Genomic DNA, 19,382 nt, shown 5'->3' on the forward strand with positions numbered 1-19,382 from the left:
CGAATAATAATAATATTAATACTTCTAAGCTCTATTGAGTACTTACTGTGTGCTAGGTGTCGTGACAAACACATTTATGTTGTATCTTATTTGATCTTTACAGCAAATGCCTCTCTTTCACAGAGGAGAAAACTGAAGCTTAAGGAGATTACGGGCCTCTCTTAGGGTCAAACCACAGTGAGGGGTGGGACAGGACGAGAGCCCAGATTCAGGTTTATTCATTTGTGGTGCACCTGATTTCTACTTTGTCATACCTGTTGTAGTTGTTTTATGTTTGAAAAGTTTGTGATTATTGCAGGGATTACAAACTCAAATGACTACAGGGCCAGGCAGGTAACAGAAATGTAGATGCAATACAGCAAGGAGTGATATTCAGGACTCCTGAATGCTTTTCTGAGCCAAAGTCATTCAAACGTTCAAATGTGGATTTGTTTAAAAGAAGGACAAAGGAATCTGTGGGTCCTTCATCCCCAGAAAGTCACCCTCCTTGGTGGGGAGGGGTCGTTTATAGATTTGTCTCATATTAACACAATAATCATTTGTATACCACTTACATAACATAGGTGTGTGTGTGTGTGTGTGTGTGTGTGTGTGTGTATGTCTATGGGCACAGTGTGGTATGCAGGGAAGTAGTTGGGCTTTAGAGGTTTTAGTCCTGGTTTGAATATAGGAACTGCTGTGTGATTTTGAACAAGTTGTTTAACTTCTCTGAACCGTGTTTCCTTAATCAGTCAAAGATAATAATTACCCAGAGGGGTTGTTGAAAGGTTTAGGAGTAATATACATGGAGTTCTCAGGATTGTGCCTGGCACATAGTGAACACACAGTAAGCAGCAGCTGTTGTTTTTATTAATATATTTGTTTTTATTGCTAGACTGTTCTTTGCAGGCAGCTGTTAAGCCACATATATCCTCATCACTTAGCACAGACTTGACATTGTACATTACCTTTGCCAATTTGGTCATGCATAACTCTTAAATTCTTTTCAGTAAGTAATAATAGCCATCAAAATACTTGAGATGAATAAGAATGAACTATTTTCCCACAACCTTTCTTCCTCGTTATAGTGAAAGTAAGTCTCACGTAAAATTTTGCTACATGTGAAGACATTTATTAAATAAACACATAAGCATGCAACCATTCATACTCTAGGCTTGGGGAAGGCTCATCTCTATGTCTTTCAGATACTAGAACATCACCTTCCTGGAAAGATTCACTTGAGGCAGATAGGACAGTAATCCAAAGCAAGATCCATTTATCCTCATAATGAGCATCAGATAGCTAGAAATTTTCTGCTCCGAAGACAAGACAAAGGATCGCTTAGGGTCAAGACTTGGACCATATCCCTTCAGGGTCTTTCTGGATTCTTATATTCTGTTCAGGCAAAGAAGAGTATGAGTGTAAAAATATTCAGCTAATTTACTTATCTTAAATACCATTAATTTTGTCAATGAATCTATTTCTAGAACCCATAATGCTAATTATCAAACCTCTGCACCAATCAAAACTCATTTCTGACATTCATTTATGGTAATTAGAAAGTCTCCAGTGTTACTAGAGACTCCAATAGCTTAAGTGTTTGTGGTAGACCCCTCTGGCTTGTGAACTTTGCTTCTGATTGGAATGGCTGTTTTGAGCACAAATGCAGACTCTAGAGCAGTGATTCCCAACTAGTATGATTTTGCCCCCAAGGAGACATTTGGCAATGTCTGGAGACATTTTGGTTGTTACAACTAGGGGGAGGGTGCTATTGACACCCTCTAGTGTGTAGAGTCCAGGGAGGCCACTAAACTTCCAACAGTGCCCATGACAGCTCCCCATATCAAAGAATCATCTGGCCCCAAATGTCATTAATGAGGAGGTTGAGAAACTCTGCTCTGGAGTGTAGCTTAAGCTGATTCACATTCTTTCATCATATGACCTTGTCTATGATGATGTATTTTAAAGTTAAATTACAGACTTTATAACACTCACCACATAAACTTAGCAGCAGACTTGAATGAATTTAGTAATTCATTGTAATACTACATGTGGAAGGCATGAATTTAGAACCTAGTTATTTACTATCTATGGCAGACCCAATAAATAGCATAGCCTATAAAAACTTTTGAAAAATGGTAGGTTCTGGTCTTGTTCACCTGGAATGTAGGGATGGACTTCCATTGCCCAAGTAGTGCTCCTGTAAATTGGCATCTTAATGGACACTCTGCTACTGAGTTATTAGGCTTTTTAATTTACTTCAGTACAGCAAACATGCTGTGAGCCAGAGACTATGGGAAGGGTACAGCAAACAATAAAATAGTCTCTGACCTGGAGGAGCTTACAGAACTGTAGAAATCTGGCACAACATGTCTTCAAGAAAGCCACTTGCAATTATAATGTCCCTACAGCCTGTGATTGTAGAGATGCCCATAGTTTATCTTAGTTTCACTTCATATGAAACCAGGAAGCTCCATTTATTGCCTTTTATATTATTTCCATGTTGTCTGAGCCATATAGTCCTCTATATGTCTTGCCAAAGTACTACCAGATAGTAGTGGTATAACTATGTATTTTATCTAAAAAAAGCAAAAATGATTAAAATTCACAGGTGTTCAAGAGATACAGACTGAAAAAGCAGATGGTTTAAAGGAAGATTTAAAGAAAGAAAAAACTCAACAGTTTCACTTTTTTGTGAACATGTCATGCTCACCTCTCAAATTCTGGAACCAAGGAAATGATCAGTAGCATCACTGGCACTGTTGGGGTCTCCAGTCTCTCTTTTTGCCTTTGGGTGGATCATCAGCATGCCTTAATTGATCACACTGAATAATGTGTCAGCATTTGCTAAGGAATGCTCTTAGAACACCTGCCAACTGCCCATCTATTCATCATTTCCCCTCATTGGAGATGGCACTCAAGGCTGTGTGGGTGGCTACATAACTGCTGACATGTCTGCATGTAAGAATGTGGCCTGAAACATTCTAAACTTAGAAACTATTCAGATCAGACCTCGTGGTTGTTGTTTTTGGACAGTGATAACTGTGGCATTCTCCAGGGTTTGTAAAATGAGCTTTGACGTTGCCAGCCGTAGGTTCCAGCTTTAATAGCGATCTGTTCAATGAGCAACGGTGGTCCGGAGAGCATTCATTCTTCTGTTTACAACTTGAGTCCATTAATTATTATTTTTCAAATCGGGGTTTCACTTGGCTATAAGTAGATAATTTTATGGAAAGCGGTAAAAATTTGGTCACCTGGTGTTGGGGGTCAGTGGTCAGAGCAGTAATCAGGTTTGAGACCAGTTGTATTTTTGGCACTATATTAGCCAAGCACTGGAGTTAGTTTCCCTTCAGCTGGTTAAGTTACATGTCTATTTGGTGAATAAACTTTGCAGAAATAGCAAAATTTGTCTCTGTGTCACTTATAAATGATTTATTGTCTTTTTCATTTAACATTTTTATGTATCAATGGTATATATTTTAAAAGTCCCAGCCAAAGTTTATATTCCAGCACTGCCTACCTTTTATATTCTTCTGGGCAGAACGTTAAAAAAGAAAAAAAAAAAGGGTTCTACAGTATATAGTATAAAGAAATTTCTCAGGAGTAAGTTGTTTTTCTAAAACCGGTTTTCTATGAATTCTCAAGGCATTTGGCAAGTGTAGATTGGTGTCAAGGAAAATTATAATCCTAGACCAGAAAAACCATCAGGGCTTCAAAGAGTCACAAAGATCATACCTTGCTGTTGCAAAGCATCAGGTGATTTAGGCAATTAGCAGGTCTCTTTTTATGAAGATAAATAACTTGTGCAACTGAAGTTTTTTACTGAATGGGTACACTTTCTCTGTTGTTTTAATAGCTACCCCAAATGGTAGCATGGTTAAAAATGTATGCTAATCCTGGGTTTGGTTTAGAAGTTTCAGCTAAATGCATATTATAGGGGTATCTTAGGTTTTTTACTTCATGTGAGGTACAATAGAATGTAATCCAGTCCCCTATCCTATTTATACAAAATAACATAGTAGCAAAGTAGCTAAGAATTAGATTCTTGCTATGCCTCTGAAGTAAAAACCCAAAGTTCTCTTTTATCTAGCTAAAGGTTCAGCACATAGATAATGAAACACTTCTTATATGCTCATCTGGCATTTAAATCATCTCTATGCCCTTTCTTTTTTCATTTTGAACCTTATTTCACTGTTTTTTGGTAAAAGAATAATTCTCTTGGATACAAATTGGATCTTTTCAGCCAAAGTAAAAGTTGAGACCTGGTAAACTTTTTCTTCTTCCTTATTGCAAGGCCTTTGCCATGTTGGAGTACGCAGCAAATGCCATGACAAATAACATGGTTGAGTAGGAAGCATGTCCTATTTCTTGCCTGCTTCCAAGTCTCCCCCAGATTTAAAGTGTCTTTTTAACCAAAGGGCAGCCATGTGAAGAATAAATTAATTTCAGCAGTCATTAGAGCTGTCTGTAGCTTGGCGTTAGACAGCTGTGGCTAAAGGTGAATTGGAGAGATTTTTTTTTTAAAGTACATGACAGATATATTGAGGTAGGTCTGTTGTTTCCATGTGACATCACTTGAGTTCCATTCAAATTGGGAGCCTGACAGTACCTGATTGTGTCCAGGATTTAAGAAGTAGTTTAGTATGGCTCCTGTGCTGGATTTTTAGGCAGACTGACTTTGAGGTTCACCAATTCAACCAGCATTATGGGACACCCACTGTGTACTGAGTACTGGAAAATTGAGGGCATGTTGGGTGTAACTTCATAAACATTTTATTCACATCACCAAATTTTCTAGCATTTTCAGTGAGGTACAAAGGAAAATCAAACAATATCTCGCTCCCTGATTAACAAGCCTCAGAGAATTTCTAGAGCACAAGTCATATCAGGCAAAGTTGTGTGTCTGTGCGTGTGTGTTTTAATAGAATTGCTAAAGAAGTCAAAAAGGGAATCCAATACATGTAACTTACATAGCTTGTAGTAATATATTGAAACAGGGTCTCATGACATTTTACTTGAAACTGGATTAAACTTGGCTACAGAATGAGCAGTGTCCCATTGAGTGACACACAGAGAGGGCCAGGGAGCACTGCAGAGTTATCAGCTCTCCTGCATCGCCTTAGGAGGCGGTAGTTGGTAGTGTGCCTCAAGTACCAGGAGAAAGGTCTTCCTTTTTCAATGTCATTGTTAGTCTAACAGAAAAAGTAGAATTTACCAGCTGTTACTAAACTGAAATAAGCTTTCAACTACAGGAAATATTAAGAAACAGTAACCAGGAGTGTTGTTTTACAGGTGAGAAAACTGAGTCTGAGAGAGGTAAAGTAACTAGCCAGAGGTTGTACAGCTAGTAAGTAAGCACTACCAGCATTCAGATTTAGATCTAATAGACTCCAGAGTCACGTGATCATTCCATCATCTAGAATGTCATTAAGCCCCAGTTGCAATTTGATATAATATATCAAAATTGTTTCTTAAAGTACCTTTATTTGTGTTAATTTATCTACCTTTTATGAATTATGCTTTCATAGTACTTTTAACTTCTCTTATTATTATTAATATATATATATTTTTTTGCGGTACGCGGGCCTCTCACTGTTGTGGCCTCTCCCGTTGCGGAGCACAGGCTCTGGACGCGCAGGCTCAGTGGCCATGGCTCAGGGGCCTAGCCGCTCCGCGGCATGTGGGATCTTCCCAGACCGGGGCACGAACCCGTGTGCCCTGCATCGGCAGGTGGACTCTCAACCACTCCGCCACCAGGGAAGCCCCTCTTATTATTTTTAACAGCTTTATTGAGATATAATTTACATGCATACAATTCGCCCGTTTAAAGTGGACAACTTAATGATTTTTAGCATATTCACGGGTTATGCAACCATCACCACAATCTATTTAGAACATTTTCATCCTCCCTAAAAGAAACTCCACACCCATTAGCAGTCACTTTCCATTTCCTCCTGTCTACCACCCACCCCAGCCCTAAGTAATCACCACATGCTTACTATGTTTATAGATTTGCCCATTCTGGACATTTCATATAAATGGAATAATACAGCATGAATAATACAAGACAGTCACAAAAAAGACTTTTTGTGACTAGCTTCTTTAACTTAGCATAATATTTTTAAGCATTTTAGCATGTGTAAGTACTCCATTTCTTTTATGGCTGAAGAATATTCCACGTTTAATTTATCCATTCATCAGTTGAAGAACATTTGAGTTGTTTCTCCTTTCGGGCTATTATAAATAATGCTTCCGTAAACATTTTTGAACAAGTTTTTTAGTGGATATATATTCTCATTTCTCTCGGGCATAAACCTAGAAGTGGAATTTCTGGGTCATATGTTAATGTTTAACTTTTTGAGGAACTGCCAGATTGTTTTCCAGAGTGACCATACCATATTTCCACTAGCAAGGTATGAGTGTTCCCATTTCTCCACATCCTTGCCAACACTTGGTATTGTTCATCTTTTTACTTCTCTAATTTAATTTTCATAATCCTATGAATTAGTCAAAGAAAAACATTCTTACTGGTATTGTATAGATAAAAGCTGCAAATCAACAAACATTAAATGAGAAACTCAGTATGTGTACAAATAGAGGGGAAGAAATGGATGGATAGATGGGGAAGGAGCATGGATAGTTCAAAATAAATCATACAAAAGTAATTTAAAAGTTTTTGCATCTGACACAGCTATGATGGTTGTTAGAGATCATATTTCCCACCCCTACATTTTAAAGGTGATGAAACCATAGAGCCCTGAAAAGGGAAGTACGTTGAACACTGACCTAAAGTTGTTTAGTAGGGAAGCCAGGACTAGAATCTCTGTCTTCTTGGCTCCCAGGCCATTGCCTGTTCCAGCACAGCCTATTGCATTCTGTCCTGGGGGATATATAAACTCATCCATATCATAGGAACTCCATTTTCCTAACTCGTTCATCCATGCTGACCTTTTGTTAAAATAAACCTATCTTAATTCGTATGAGGTATTGGAACATCAGCAAAGCTGAAACCTCCCATTGGGAAACTTTTGATAGAATTTGTTCCACATATTGCCTATGATAAAACTGATGTGCAGGCAGAAAATTAATGCAGGCAAGGTTACTTGGTGACGTTTCTTGGGTCAGATGGCTTGGGTGTGAATTCTGGCTCTGTCACTTACTAACTGCGTGACCCTTTCTGTAATTCTGTTTCCTTATGTTTTAAATGGGGGCAGTACTAGTATCTACCTCATAGAATTGTTTTGAGAGTGAAATGAGAGAATCCCTGTAAGGACGTTAGCACAGTGCCTGGCTCCTAGAAAGCCCTAAGACAATGTTAACAATTATTGTTATATACCATCAACTTGCTTAGACCACGGAAAACATTGTACTCTATGATTTATAGAAAATAAATCAATCATTCCTTTTAAAAAAGTAGCTTCACTAAAGGAGCAGGCCTAGGAAATAGCTGTTTTCTAGTCTTCATAATTTTGAGTTATATAGAACATAATTAAATTCCCTTTGTTAAGAGAAAAAAACCTACTATGTTAACTTCCCATCCTTTACAAATTATGAACTAATTTCCATTATACTGTAACTTTGGGCAGAAACCAACCTGGAAATTTCAACCTATGTTAAAAGCCCCAACAATGGAAAAACTTAACTAAAGCACATATACCTGTTATTGCTACAATATATTACTAGTGTTTTTCCTCAGTGTTATTGTTTGATTATCAATATAAAAATCCACCGGATTACATTATGGAACCAACTGTATACGTTTGTGTATCAGTGAGAAGAAAGGGCACCCAATGGGGAATCAGGAGACAGCATTAAAATCCCTGTCCTTCCCTGCCCTAGTTCATTACCACAGGCAGTGTGCTCATCATTTGAGCATTAAGCTCATCAGAGCTCTAAGCTTCTGTTTCCTCATCCGGAAGTGGGAGCCAAGGTGATCAACGATTTTTATCTCAGAGGGTATCATGAGGACCAAGTGATAACCTGAGTATAACAGCACTAGCCCAGTGCCTGGCCTACATTCAGGGCTCAGTAAATGACAGCTAAACAGCAATGTAGTGGGGTTCTGTATGCCATACATGAGATTGGGAGCCAGATTCGATGGTCAGTTTAGGTGAAGAAATTGGACATGTCTGTGTTCACATAGTATGATTCATGTCTACTTTGCTGTTGCTGCTGCTGCTTTCCTGTAACCAATTTTAGAGCCTATCTTGGCAGCTGGAAGTATTTGGGATTAATTTCACACTCACTTTATGAGTTGAGCGTTTTCCTGCAAGCAGCTCCCTGGGCCTCTGCCTCATTACTTTGGCATCAATTGATATGGCAGTTGGATAGAGATGTCCTTTGGGGTCTCCGTTTAATTTGGAATCCTTCAATTTGAAAAAGCAAAACAAAGGCCATCAACACATTGTGCTTGAAATCGTTAGCATTTATTTTTTCCTAAACCTCTCCCTTTCTTTAGTTCTGGGAACACACATCTTGTACAGCCACTGATGAGCACTGAAAAAGCACTGTGCCTCAAATGTAAGCCCTAGCAGCTGGTTGGCCTCATTTCTCAGTTCCAGGTGAGCTGCGAGATCCTCTAGGCCCTGGTCAGACAGATCTAAGTCTTGATGGGTCTAGTTTTTCCATCCCTTTTTACTATGTTAATTCTGCTAAATTCATTTGGCTCTTGTGGAGAACAAAGTAAACTTGGCTATTACGTGTAAAACTAAATTGAGAACATGGAGATCTGTTTAGTATTTCACGCTGGCCAGTAGGTCAGGAAGATTTTCCTTGGGGGTAATTTACATAAGGAATTGTTTATCCCATTTCTTTCCAATTTCTGTGACCATTTGGGGATAGCAGACTCTTTCCACAATGGCACAGAAATATATCCAGCGAGACTGAAACTTAGAGAAACGATGCTTCTCCAGGATTGATGTATTTTGGGTCTTGCTCAGGAAAGATCCTGTGGCTTGGGCTGCTGTCTCACTGAGAAGTCATTCTTCCACCACAGCTGTGTTTAGCAAGTTGGGTGGGTCCACGAACTGACATGCTGTTACACTTAGTAAGAATTTTCCCTTGATAGTGAGGAACGTGCATAAAAGCCTCACTTAAGTCCCAGCAAATGCTCTAAATGTTTGCTGTGATCCGATGGCTACTAAGAGCACAGCCTCCATCAGATAACATCCATACTCAGAATACTCTGTGGCTCTCCAGTACCTGCACACTCTTCACCTTGACATTGTGGTTCCTCTACAGCAGTTGCCCAGATGACCTTTTTTGTCTCATGAAATGCTCTTCCCAAACTGGAATATTTGCTCCTTCCTGAACAAGCAGCCTCTACATTTGTGCTTTAATGCACTTGCTCAGGTTGTTTCCTTCACTTTTAAAGCCGCATTACCCAATATCTATTCTTGAGGACAAATTTCAGGTACCTCTTCTCAGTGGCATGCTGGTAGATACTTACCAACTGGCTATTTGTGAGGAGCAGGGTGGGTGGGAAGCCTAACTTTATAACATTTGTTGATTTGCATGTTGTAAATACTTCCACCATGGCTGATTGCAAGCTTCTAGCATGAGGTCACTGAATGTGGAGTTGGGAAGAAATGGGCAGTAGCTCACCATTGCAGAGTGTTGCCAACATACAGATGCAACAGGCATAAATAACCTCAAGGGCCTAGATAACAGTAAAAAAATTAGGAAGTAATGCGTTTTGAGTATTTATTACTTTTGTTTACATGTAACTTATTTTTAAGTTTACATAATTTAATTTTTAGCAATGGCCATCTTTAACAACTGGCTCACAAAATTCCTGAAAACTGAATAATCAGTCCTTTCTCCTGAGCTGGTAGGAGCTGGCTGAGCCTGGTCCAGTGGCCACTGCTGCTTCTTCCACCTTTTCCTTCCCAAGGCCCTCCACACTCACTAGTAGTTAGGCCCTTCTCCGAACCTATAAGGTGCTTCAGGTCTCATGCAGACTTCAGAGTGAGAGACTCCAAGTCGAATCCTGCTTTCTCGTTCACTAGGTGATGGTCAAACTGGCTACTTAATTTGCAGTTCCCAGTGCAAAATGAAAATGCAGGGCCCTTGTTAAAAGGTAGAAGAAAGTGCTATTGAAACAGCTACTAAAATATAAAGTTCTTTCCTTTCTTCAGTGGTCTCTCTTTCACACCTTCTGGTGGTGCTTTTATTTCCTATTTAATGTTATCTCAAGTAAGGAAAAATTAAAATTTTAAATTGTTAGCATGAATTCTATGATTAATCTTTATATTGTGCAATGCCAGTTTTAAATGCAAATATAAGAGCACTTAACTCTCTGAGTTAATGAGCATATCTCCTCTGATCATGTGCATGGTCCATTATCCTATAGACTTCACTTACAAAGCACAAATCCAAAAATAAAGTTATTAAGACTTTCAAGACAGAGACAACAGGGCCTTAAACCAAGCATGGAGCACTTCTAAGCACAGACACAGTTGGCACACCCTATGTACAGTACTGGGCACATTCCTTACATCTGCTGAGCCTCAGAGGCCTCATCTATAAAACAGAGATCTTGCCAACTAAGTCTCAGCGGAGGCGTGAGGATTGAACGCACTGATACCTGTATGGCACAGAGCAGATTGCTTGGCATACAGTTCATGCTCAATTAATTGGAGGGCTTATTATTAACATAATGATCATAATGTTAGTGGTATTCTCCTCCTTAATAGTCTGTAGGGTCTTCCCTATATTGTCAGTGTTTGCTTCCTTGACCTATTTTCCTTTCTCCATTATAAAGTCTTTGAAGATGGAGGTTATCTCTGTTGCCATTGAATTCCCTGTAGTGCTTCCTGCAAATTCTTGCACATCCCTGGCACTCAGGAGGTGTTTATCACCTTGATCTTTGTATGATTTGGACTTATTGACAATAAGCATCTGTGTCATAATATGATGGCCCCCACAGTGAGGCTTAATTGATAACATTCACAGGAAGAAGATGAAATTAAACTTAGATTTTTAACAGGAGTCAGTTGTAATCATGGTGAGGGCTGGGGAAGCAGATAATTCCAGGTGTTTTGGTTTAAGGAAAGTGACTTCTCCATCTCCTCGAGGGAACTTCTTGAAGTAATGGGGAAGGGATGAGTTCCAAGCCTCATTTGAGTAAAAGAGGCCCCAGGGATATTAACTCTGGCCCATAGTAACCTGCCCCTTAGCCAGCTTCTTTCACACTTACTTTCTGTGCTGCACAGTAAGGACATTATTACAGTAATGCTTCTTTCCACTAATTGGTTGTGTATGTATGTTTCCTGTCCAACAAATTATAAGATCCTCATGGGCTACAGGGTATCACGTACCTTTGAATGCAAATGAAAAGTAGCACGGTAGTAGGCACTCAGTAAGCAGTGTGCTTTGTTAGTGCTTACCTTGGTCCCAACGCCCAGGGCTCCCTCTAGAGCTGAATGTGAATTGTAATTGCCTTTCATAACTCCTGCAAGTGGCAAGGAATCCTGGTTTGCCCGGGAGCGTCAGGCAAGGGCCTTCAGGTGCTTTGTCTTTCTCTAACCTACATCTCTTTTCCAGTGTCTCCCAGATACTCTGAGGACTGTCCCCTTATAGCCCTTCTCCTACATGGAATTTGGGAGACCACACAGCTGCAGACTATACTTGTTTGACTGATGATTTTTTAATAGGCCCTTTGGGCCAGTGTCAGTAAGCCGTGAAATATCACCAAATGGATCATCTGCACTAGACTTCTGAAACTCATATGAGCTCTAGTCCCTCAAGCTGGTGGGGACTTGTAGAAAGGAGCTTACATTGCCCCGGCTTTTGCTACTCCAGTTCTGGGGGCTGTCATGTGCCTTGAGCCTCTGGGCTAATCAGTTCATTACTTTTAATGAGCACAAAATTCACCAAGACATTAAAATAAAACACCAATGGGCTGTCTTCAGTGTTCTATCCAATTGTTACTTTAGTTCTTTTTTCCACAGGATTATTCAAGAGGATGAAAAAAAAAAAAAAGCCAATTCTACTCACTCCTGCCAGTTTTATCCTAAGTAGATTTGGCATTGTAAAGCTAATGGACCCTGAATATTTTTTTCTTTCAGGTCCCTGTGGGCTGGTGCCTGACATTTGTGTTAAAAATGACATTGCTTGATTGGTCAAATGTTTGAACATTATGTACCTTTTAAATATAGTAAAGAAATATTGGATATTCCAATACCATGTAATAAGTAATAGAGGAAGACAGTTATTTTCTGAAAAGGATATTATGAAGTTATTATTTGAAATTCCAAGGTAAATGCAGTTACTTTGATAAACATTTTTTAAACTGATCAAGAATTTTTTAAATTGATCAATCTCTGTGACTAGTAATAATGACCATAATAACTGTATTAGAGGTTACTTATATTATCATATATTGTAGAAGGTGAATCGCTGGTGAAGCAGACACTGAACAATGTCCCCATTAAGCTGATTTCGTGGATATTTTCATCTCTTGGCCATATGGATTTGGAATTACTTAGGGTATTTTTTTAAAAGAAGGAAGCGAACAGATGAATGATAACTCTTTTATTACTCAACATAGCTTGTGTTTGTGGAAGACAAAGTTCATGAAGCTGTTCTAAAGAAAAACAAGAGTGTGCCAAATGTAATTTGTTGAGGGCTCAAGAATGGTGAAATTATCCCTAACTGAAGTTTGTAATTTCTGCAGGTAATCTCTCTAGCAGACGCAGTAGAGGAAAACCAAGACAATCTGTTCCAGTCATTCACCAGGCTGAAAAGTGCCACCCATTTGGTGATTCTGCTGATCGGGCTGTGGCAGAAGCTGAGCGCCGACCAGATTGCTATCCTGGAAGCGGCATTTCTGCCACTGCAGCAGGACACTCAAGAATTGGTAAGGACCCACAAGCCTGCAGTGGTAACAGCCAGAGTTATTGAAAAAGGTGGTGGTTTTAGGAAAGTATCACATGGCTATCATGTTTTCTAAGGTATCAAATGAAAGCTTGGTTTTGTTTTGTTTTTTTACCCAAATCCTGTTTTCCTTTTCTTCAAACCATAATAAAAATGTCAAGTAAAGGCCTTTTTTTTTTCTAGAGCTATTTAAAAAATAGGTATATAGTCCATTTTTATGTGGTATCCAGTCTATTTTTTATATACTCTTCAATCACTTCAGTCTATTTTTTATATACTCTTCAATCACTTCCCTGAAGCCAGGGAAACAGTCATTTGACCGCCAGGGTGATGGCAGTAAACCTTCAGATTATCTAATCCTTTCCTTTTCCATGAGAGAAAACAGTTCAGCCATTTTAATTTGCTCAACGTTCTTAAATTTAAGTGTCACTTCAAGGGTTAGAGAGAACTGAAGTAGCCTCGCTAAATGACAGGGATATTTTGTTACATTTATGTAATTCTTTATATGTAGTTTATAAACTCTTTTACTCTTGATCCTTTGAATAGGCAGTTTAGAACAAAAAGGGAAAAAATGGGAGCATGCATTTGGAGATTTTGGTGAAGGATGATATAAACATCTTAGATGCTTTGAATCATTGAGGTATGTGACTACCAGGTGCCGTTAACGCATGCTTTTATTTACAAAGAAATATATACTTCTTTGAAATCAGAGACGCTTGAACTTATTTTTTTGTATTGGAGGAAACCGTTTCAACAAAAAAGTCATTTCAGATCCAGTTTTAAACACAGATGTGAAAACATGGTACTAAAGATAATAGTACTAAAACTGAAATTTTTGGGTGTTAACTAGGTACCATGTTTTCTTTTAAGTGTTTCACAAGGATTATCTCATTTAATCTTAAACAAGGACCTATAATATAGTTAAGGTATTGTTTTCATCCCTGTTTTACATATGGGAAAATTTAGGCTTTGAGAGTTAAGTACCTTTCTGAAATTAGTGGGCGGTAGAGCCAGAATTTGGACCAAAGTCTGTCTGCGTCCAAAGACATGTTTTTAACCTGTATACGGTATTTTAGCAACAAAGTCATGAACACGATTTTGAAAATCACAAGCTTTGTCAGTTGAATCTAATTTTCTACAGTTGGGTCAAAGGGTTGTTAGAATAAAAAAAAAATCAAGCTATATTTTATATCCTTAACAAAACAGTAAAAATAAATTAGAAAAAATTTAGAGTACACATTATTTTTAGATTGATAAAATTACAGCTAAAATCGACCTTTGAGAAGCTAGAAATGTACACTGTAATAATAGAAATTAAAGAATAGAATGGTTAAGATTATATATATATATTTTTTGAATTTTATTTTATTTATTTTTTTATACAGAAGGTTCTTATTAGTCATCAATTTTATACACATTAATGTATACATGTCAATCCCAATCTCCCAATTCATCACACCACCACCTTAACCCCCCACCGCTTTCCCCCCTTGGTGTCCATACGTTTGTTCTCTACATCTGTGTCTCAACTTCTGCCCTGCAAACCGGTTCGTCTGTACCATTTTTCTAGCTTCCACGTATATGCATTAATATATGATATTTGTTTTTCTCTTTCTGACTTACTTCACTCTGTATGACAGTCTCTAGATCCATCCACGTCTCTACAAATGACCCAATTTTGTTCCTTTTTATGGCTGAGTAATGTTCCATTGTATATGTGTACCACATCTTTTTTATCCATTCGTCTGTCGATGGACACTTAGGTTGCTTCCATGACCTGGCTATTGCAAATAGTGCTACAATGAACATTGGGGTGCATGTGTCTTTTTGAATTATGGTTTTCTCAGGGTATATGTCCAGTACTGGGATTGCTGGGTCATACGTTAATTCGGTTTTTAGTTTTTTAAGGAACCTCCATACTGTTCTCCATAGTGGCTGTATCAATTTACATTCCCACCAGCAGTGCAAGAGGGTTCCCTTTTCTCCACACCCTCTCCAGCATTTGTTGTTTGTAGATTTTCTGATGATGCGCATTCTAACTGGTGTGAGGTGATACCTCACTGTAGTTTTGATTTGCATTTCTCTAATAATTAGTGATGTTGAGCAGCTTTTCATGTGCTTCTTGGCCATCTGTATAAGATTATATTAATAAGAATATTAACTATCACTATCACTATGAACTCAGATTTAGTAGTCAAAAAGACTTGGGTGGCTTGAGGTGCTGGTTCCAGCAAAGTCCTTCTGGTCAAGTTTCTTAGCTGATCTAAATCTCTGCTTCTGTAACTCTAAAATGGAAACAATTATGTTAGCTGTCCAATAAATTGTAATAAGAATTAAATGAGATAATTGGATAGAGTGCTAATCATCATTAGTAGTGGTTTGTCTACTTTATATGTATTATTTATAGTCCTCACTAAAGCCATGCAAGGTAGATATTACTACCTTTTCATGGTGATTTGTCTCCTCGACTACACTTGAGGGCAGGAATTATATCTTACTCATTTTTATATTCTCAGTGCCTGGCACAATGCCTGACCATAGCGCAGTTGACATTTGTTGGGGTGAATGAATGGCGATAAGGGTGGAAGCTAACAAGAGGTGACTTGGCAGAACAGATGCAGTGGATCGAGTCTGGAGCATGAGGAAGCAGGGCAGGGCCAGCTGTATAATTTACGAGGTTGAGTGCAAAATGAAAATGCAGATCCCTTGTTCAAAAAAGTAGGAAAATATGCTAAAGTGCTGTTAAAACAGGTACTAAACACATAGCTTTTTAGTTTCTGTAGTCACTCTCTCATCGTGGTATTTTTGTTTGCTATTTATTTATGTAGTTCTAAATAAAGAAAAATTTAAAGAATTGCCACAGTTATACAATACACATACAATATATGCAACTTGTATTTTGTAGCTCATATGCATTTTGTTCTTATGGAACTGCAGAATTGCTGCACAAAACTTAACTGTCTTTATTTTACTTCTTAACCAGTGCACATCTACCAACACTCTCTACCTTCAGCTTCCTGCTAAGGAAGGAAGGACTGAAGGGAAAGAAGCTCTGTGTCACTCCATTTCCCTTTCTTTCTATGTTATCATTTTCAGTGTAAGTGGTTGGTTAATACAGGGAAGTAACAGGAGTGTAGTGGGTTTCCTTAGTCATTCCTGTTTCTTTGAATCTATTGCCTTCTTTCTTAATTCAAAACAAGTTCTGGTTCAAATGAAAAGCCTCTCAGGGCTGTCAGTTCTTTCGCTTAATCAGTCTAGACAGAATAGGGCTTCCTCCTGCTTACTTTGAGTCTCTGTGAACTCCCACTCATCCTGGGGCCACGGGAATTCTGAGCTATGGGGCTGTATGGTAATGGGGGGAAAAGAGGGAGGAGGCATGCATATTGCACATATTTTCCCTTCTCACACGCGCTTCATTGTCTTATCAGACTTCACTTACAAAACACAAATTCAAAGATTAAATTATTAAGAATTTCAAGATGATGACAACAAAGCATTAAACTGAGCACAGGGCCCTGTGCAGTTACACAGCTTGCATGCTTCTGAAGCTGGCCCTGAAGCCTGCTTAGACCCAAAGGAAGAATTTCCTAGAAATAAACATTCTCAAATGTAGGAATTGAGTCCCAAGAGAGACTGTGGTATTTCTGACTCCAGAGGTCTTTAAAAACAGCTTCATTTGCCAGGAGTATGTAAGTATGCTCATCCCTGTAGGCAGGTGAATGGACTGAGCATCTTCTCAAAGCTCCTTTCTACCCTGCCTCTGTATTCTCTACTGTCATACCTCCCAAGTCATGTAAGAAAAAATTACTTCAACTCTCTTCTGAATTTGATGAGATTAGAAGGTGTGTATACTTGTTATGTCTATCGAAGTCATTAATGAGACAGGACATTTGATAAAAACATAACTTGGAGAAGAATGAATCAAAAAAGACATTTTAATACTGCTTGTTATGCTCTTCATCTTTAATTAGGTTGTGGTATTCACTTTGGACTTATACTATTGAGACAGCTTATATATCTTAAGAAAAAAAGGAATCCTTTTTCATTCTTTAAGACGTACGCATGCAGTATGTGGTTTTGACATGCTGGTTCACAATCCTCCACATTATGCCTTTAGACCTCACAAATAAATGTTATGTGATGGGTATCCCGCTGAGACGTGAAAATGAAATATGCAAACCTGAAATAACTTGGAAGGAGGGTGAGGCGGGGAAGAAAGGAGTCTCTGACCAGAATGTTGAAATATATCCCATATTGAAGTTATTATGATACCACAAAAATCTGAATGTAATTTAGACGGTTTGGTTGAGGGTGGATGGCAGAATACATTGTGAGAGGGAGAACTTTAGACATGTGGGCAACATTTTCAGAAGAGACTCTCAGTTCAAGGTCAGATGTCCCCACAGTATTGAGAGGTAAGAGAAAGTGCTCAGAAGGTGTTTTATTTGCGGTTCAAACAGCACTGCACAATCGTTTGTTGTATTGTTATTTAGATGGCATGTGTCACAAGACAGGCTAAATACCATAATCAACTCTGGAATATTTTCTTCTTAATAGCCTCGGTTTCACAAAGCAAAAATGTTTAGAATTCATTATTGCTAATGAAAGGTAGTGTTCTCCACACTATATTATCAGTATTAAAAAAATACCATCCCCTTTGGAACAGAATTCATCAGTGTTTTCTTTGATCTGTCTCTTTAGTAACACTTTTCCATTTTTGTCACTTCTCAGTACTTTTGGAGGGCAAATAAATGCTGGTGTTGCTGACTATTATATGTGATTTTTTAAGTTGCTGAAAGTTATATATACCAAATGTGTTTTTGTAGGGATACTCCCTATCACTTTAAGAAAAACGTTAAATGTTTTATTTGGCGTCTCCAAAAAGAGGTCATAAACATAGTTCTATCGGTGGATTTGATAATATAGTATTATCCCTATTGTCTTCCTATGATGCTGGAAAAGTTTTACCTAAAATAGTGTTCTATCAGAGTACCTGTTAGGGAAACTCTAAAATGAATTTTCTTACTTTTCTGAGGATATTTCAGAGTATTTGGATCCTCAGTGCAGAATTTAAATATGCCTCTACTGACCCTCTATCCACTTGAAGCTCTATGGAAAATACAGTCTCCTTAGACTTACCTAAGTAAGTCTGCTTAGGTCAATGTGTTACTGGTTTGAGCCTGAGAGAGTATTTAATTGTGATATTACACACATCTCCCCCTCATTATGCTGTACAGAGACCAAAAGCTGCAAAACTACACATACCTCGGGATTGACCTAAGAGGAAAAATCTTTTATCCAGTTCATTTGTTATCCATTTTTTCATTCAATGAATGTTGAGCACATGCTATGTTTCAGGCAGTGTTCTAGGCACTTAGCATACCTCAATAAACCAAGTAGTTGGTACCCATCCTTTGGGGATTTACTTCAACATTACAAGCAAACATATTCTAGTCATATTCTGTTGTAAACATATTGGCTATCTAATATGGTAGCCACTTGTCACGTGTAGCTATTTAAATGGATATTTAAGTGAATTAAAATGAGGTAAAATTAAAATTTCAGTTTCTCGGCCACACTAGCTGTATTTCAGCTGCTCGATAGCCGCATGTGGTGAGTGGCTACCACACTGGACAGTATAGATACAGAATATTTCCATCATTGCAGAAGTTTCTGTTGCATAGCACTATCGGTCATTAAGAGGGAAAGGGTTTTTTCAGTTGAGTTAATAACTTAAGCACATTTTAACAAATTAGTGAAAGCAGGGTAGGATACTGACATTAAAAGATGCCATGGTGTTTGCATTAGCAGCCCTTATTTCTGGTATTCTGGGATCAGCCTGGTCATTTTCACAATAACCATATATTTTCCCAGGAACAAGAAACTTCTCTAGGGAGATGTGTGCATCTGCATAAAGGAGAGGCAAGAATCTGGCACAAGGGCTGCTACTCCCCCTTCATATGGCCTTGGTAGATGTTATAATCATCATAGACTCTTTCCTGTTGAGCTGACACCATGGCCTCAGAATCCTTTTGAATACAGCACTCTAGGTAGTTACTGTCCCTTGGAGTTGGTATGTGGCTGAATCCTTTTTGCCCTTCCTAATCTCTATACAGATCTGCTTCTTATTTTCCTAGTAAACAGCTTAGATGACTAAGATTCTGTACGATGAAGTCCCGCAGATGGCAGGAAAACAAGGAGAAGCAGTGTTGGTATTTCCAAATGGCTGTCGCAAACTTCTGCTGCTCTAAATGTTCACGTGTTCCACCTGATTCCAGAGGAATCTCTAAAGAGCAGCAGTGCACTGGTTTGGGGACCTGATTACGTACAGTCCTAGAGTTGGAAGGAATATTGGCACGTTGCATAGCATCTTGCCTTTTTCTTTTCTTTCAAAGTGCATTTAATATCTTTAGTAGCTGTTATCTGCTATTTGAAAAAAGAAAAGCTTTATTGTGTCCTTTAGAGGTTTAATAGTTACCTTCCCTAGTACTGAACTTTAAAATCCCCTGGGAAAGTTAAGATGGAAA

General features: G+C 38.4%; 1 protein-coding gene across 6 annotated transcripts in view; it reads left to right on the forward strand.

Moving 5' to 3' along the window:
- BBS9 (Bardet-Biedl syndrome 9) overlaps nucleotides 1-19,382 on the forward strand; it is a 477,322-nt gene that overhangs the window by 358,894 nt on the left and 99,046 nt on the right. For all 6 annotated transcript variants that reach the window (XM_065884413.1, XM_065884414.1, XM_065884415.1 and 3 more), the window contains one exon: nucleotides 12,656-12,838. In XM_065884413.1, the coding sequence (XP_065740485.1) occupies nucleotides 12,656-12,838 (183 nt within the window). The remainder of the gene's footprint in view (nucleotides 1-12,655; nucleotides 12,839-19,382) is intronic.

This window comes from Phocoena phocoena, chromosome 9 (genome assembly GCF_963924675.1).
Source record: "Phocoena phocoena chromosome 9, mPhoPho1.1, whole genome shotgun sequence".
NCBI lineage: Eukaryota > Metazoa > Chordata > Mammalia > Artiodactyla > Phocoenidae > Phocoena > Phocoena phocoena.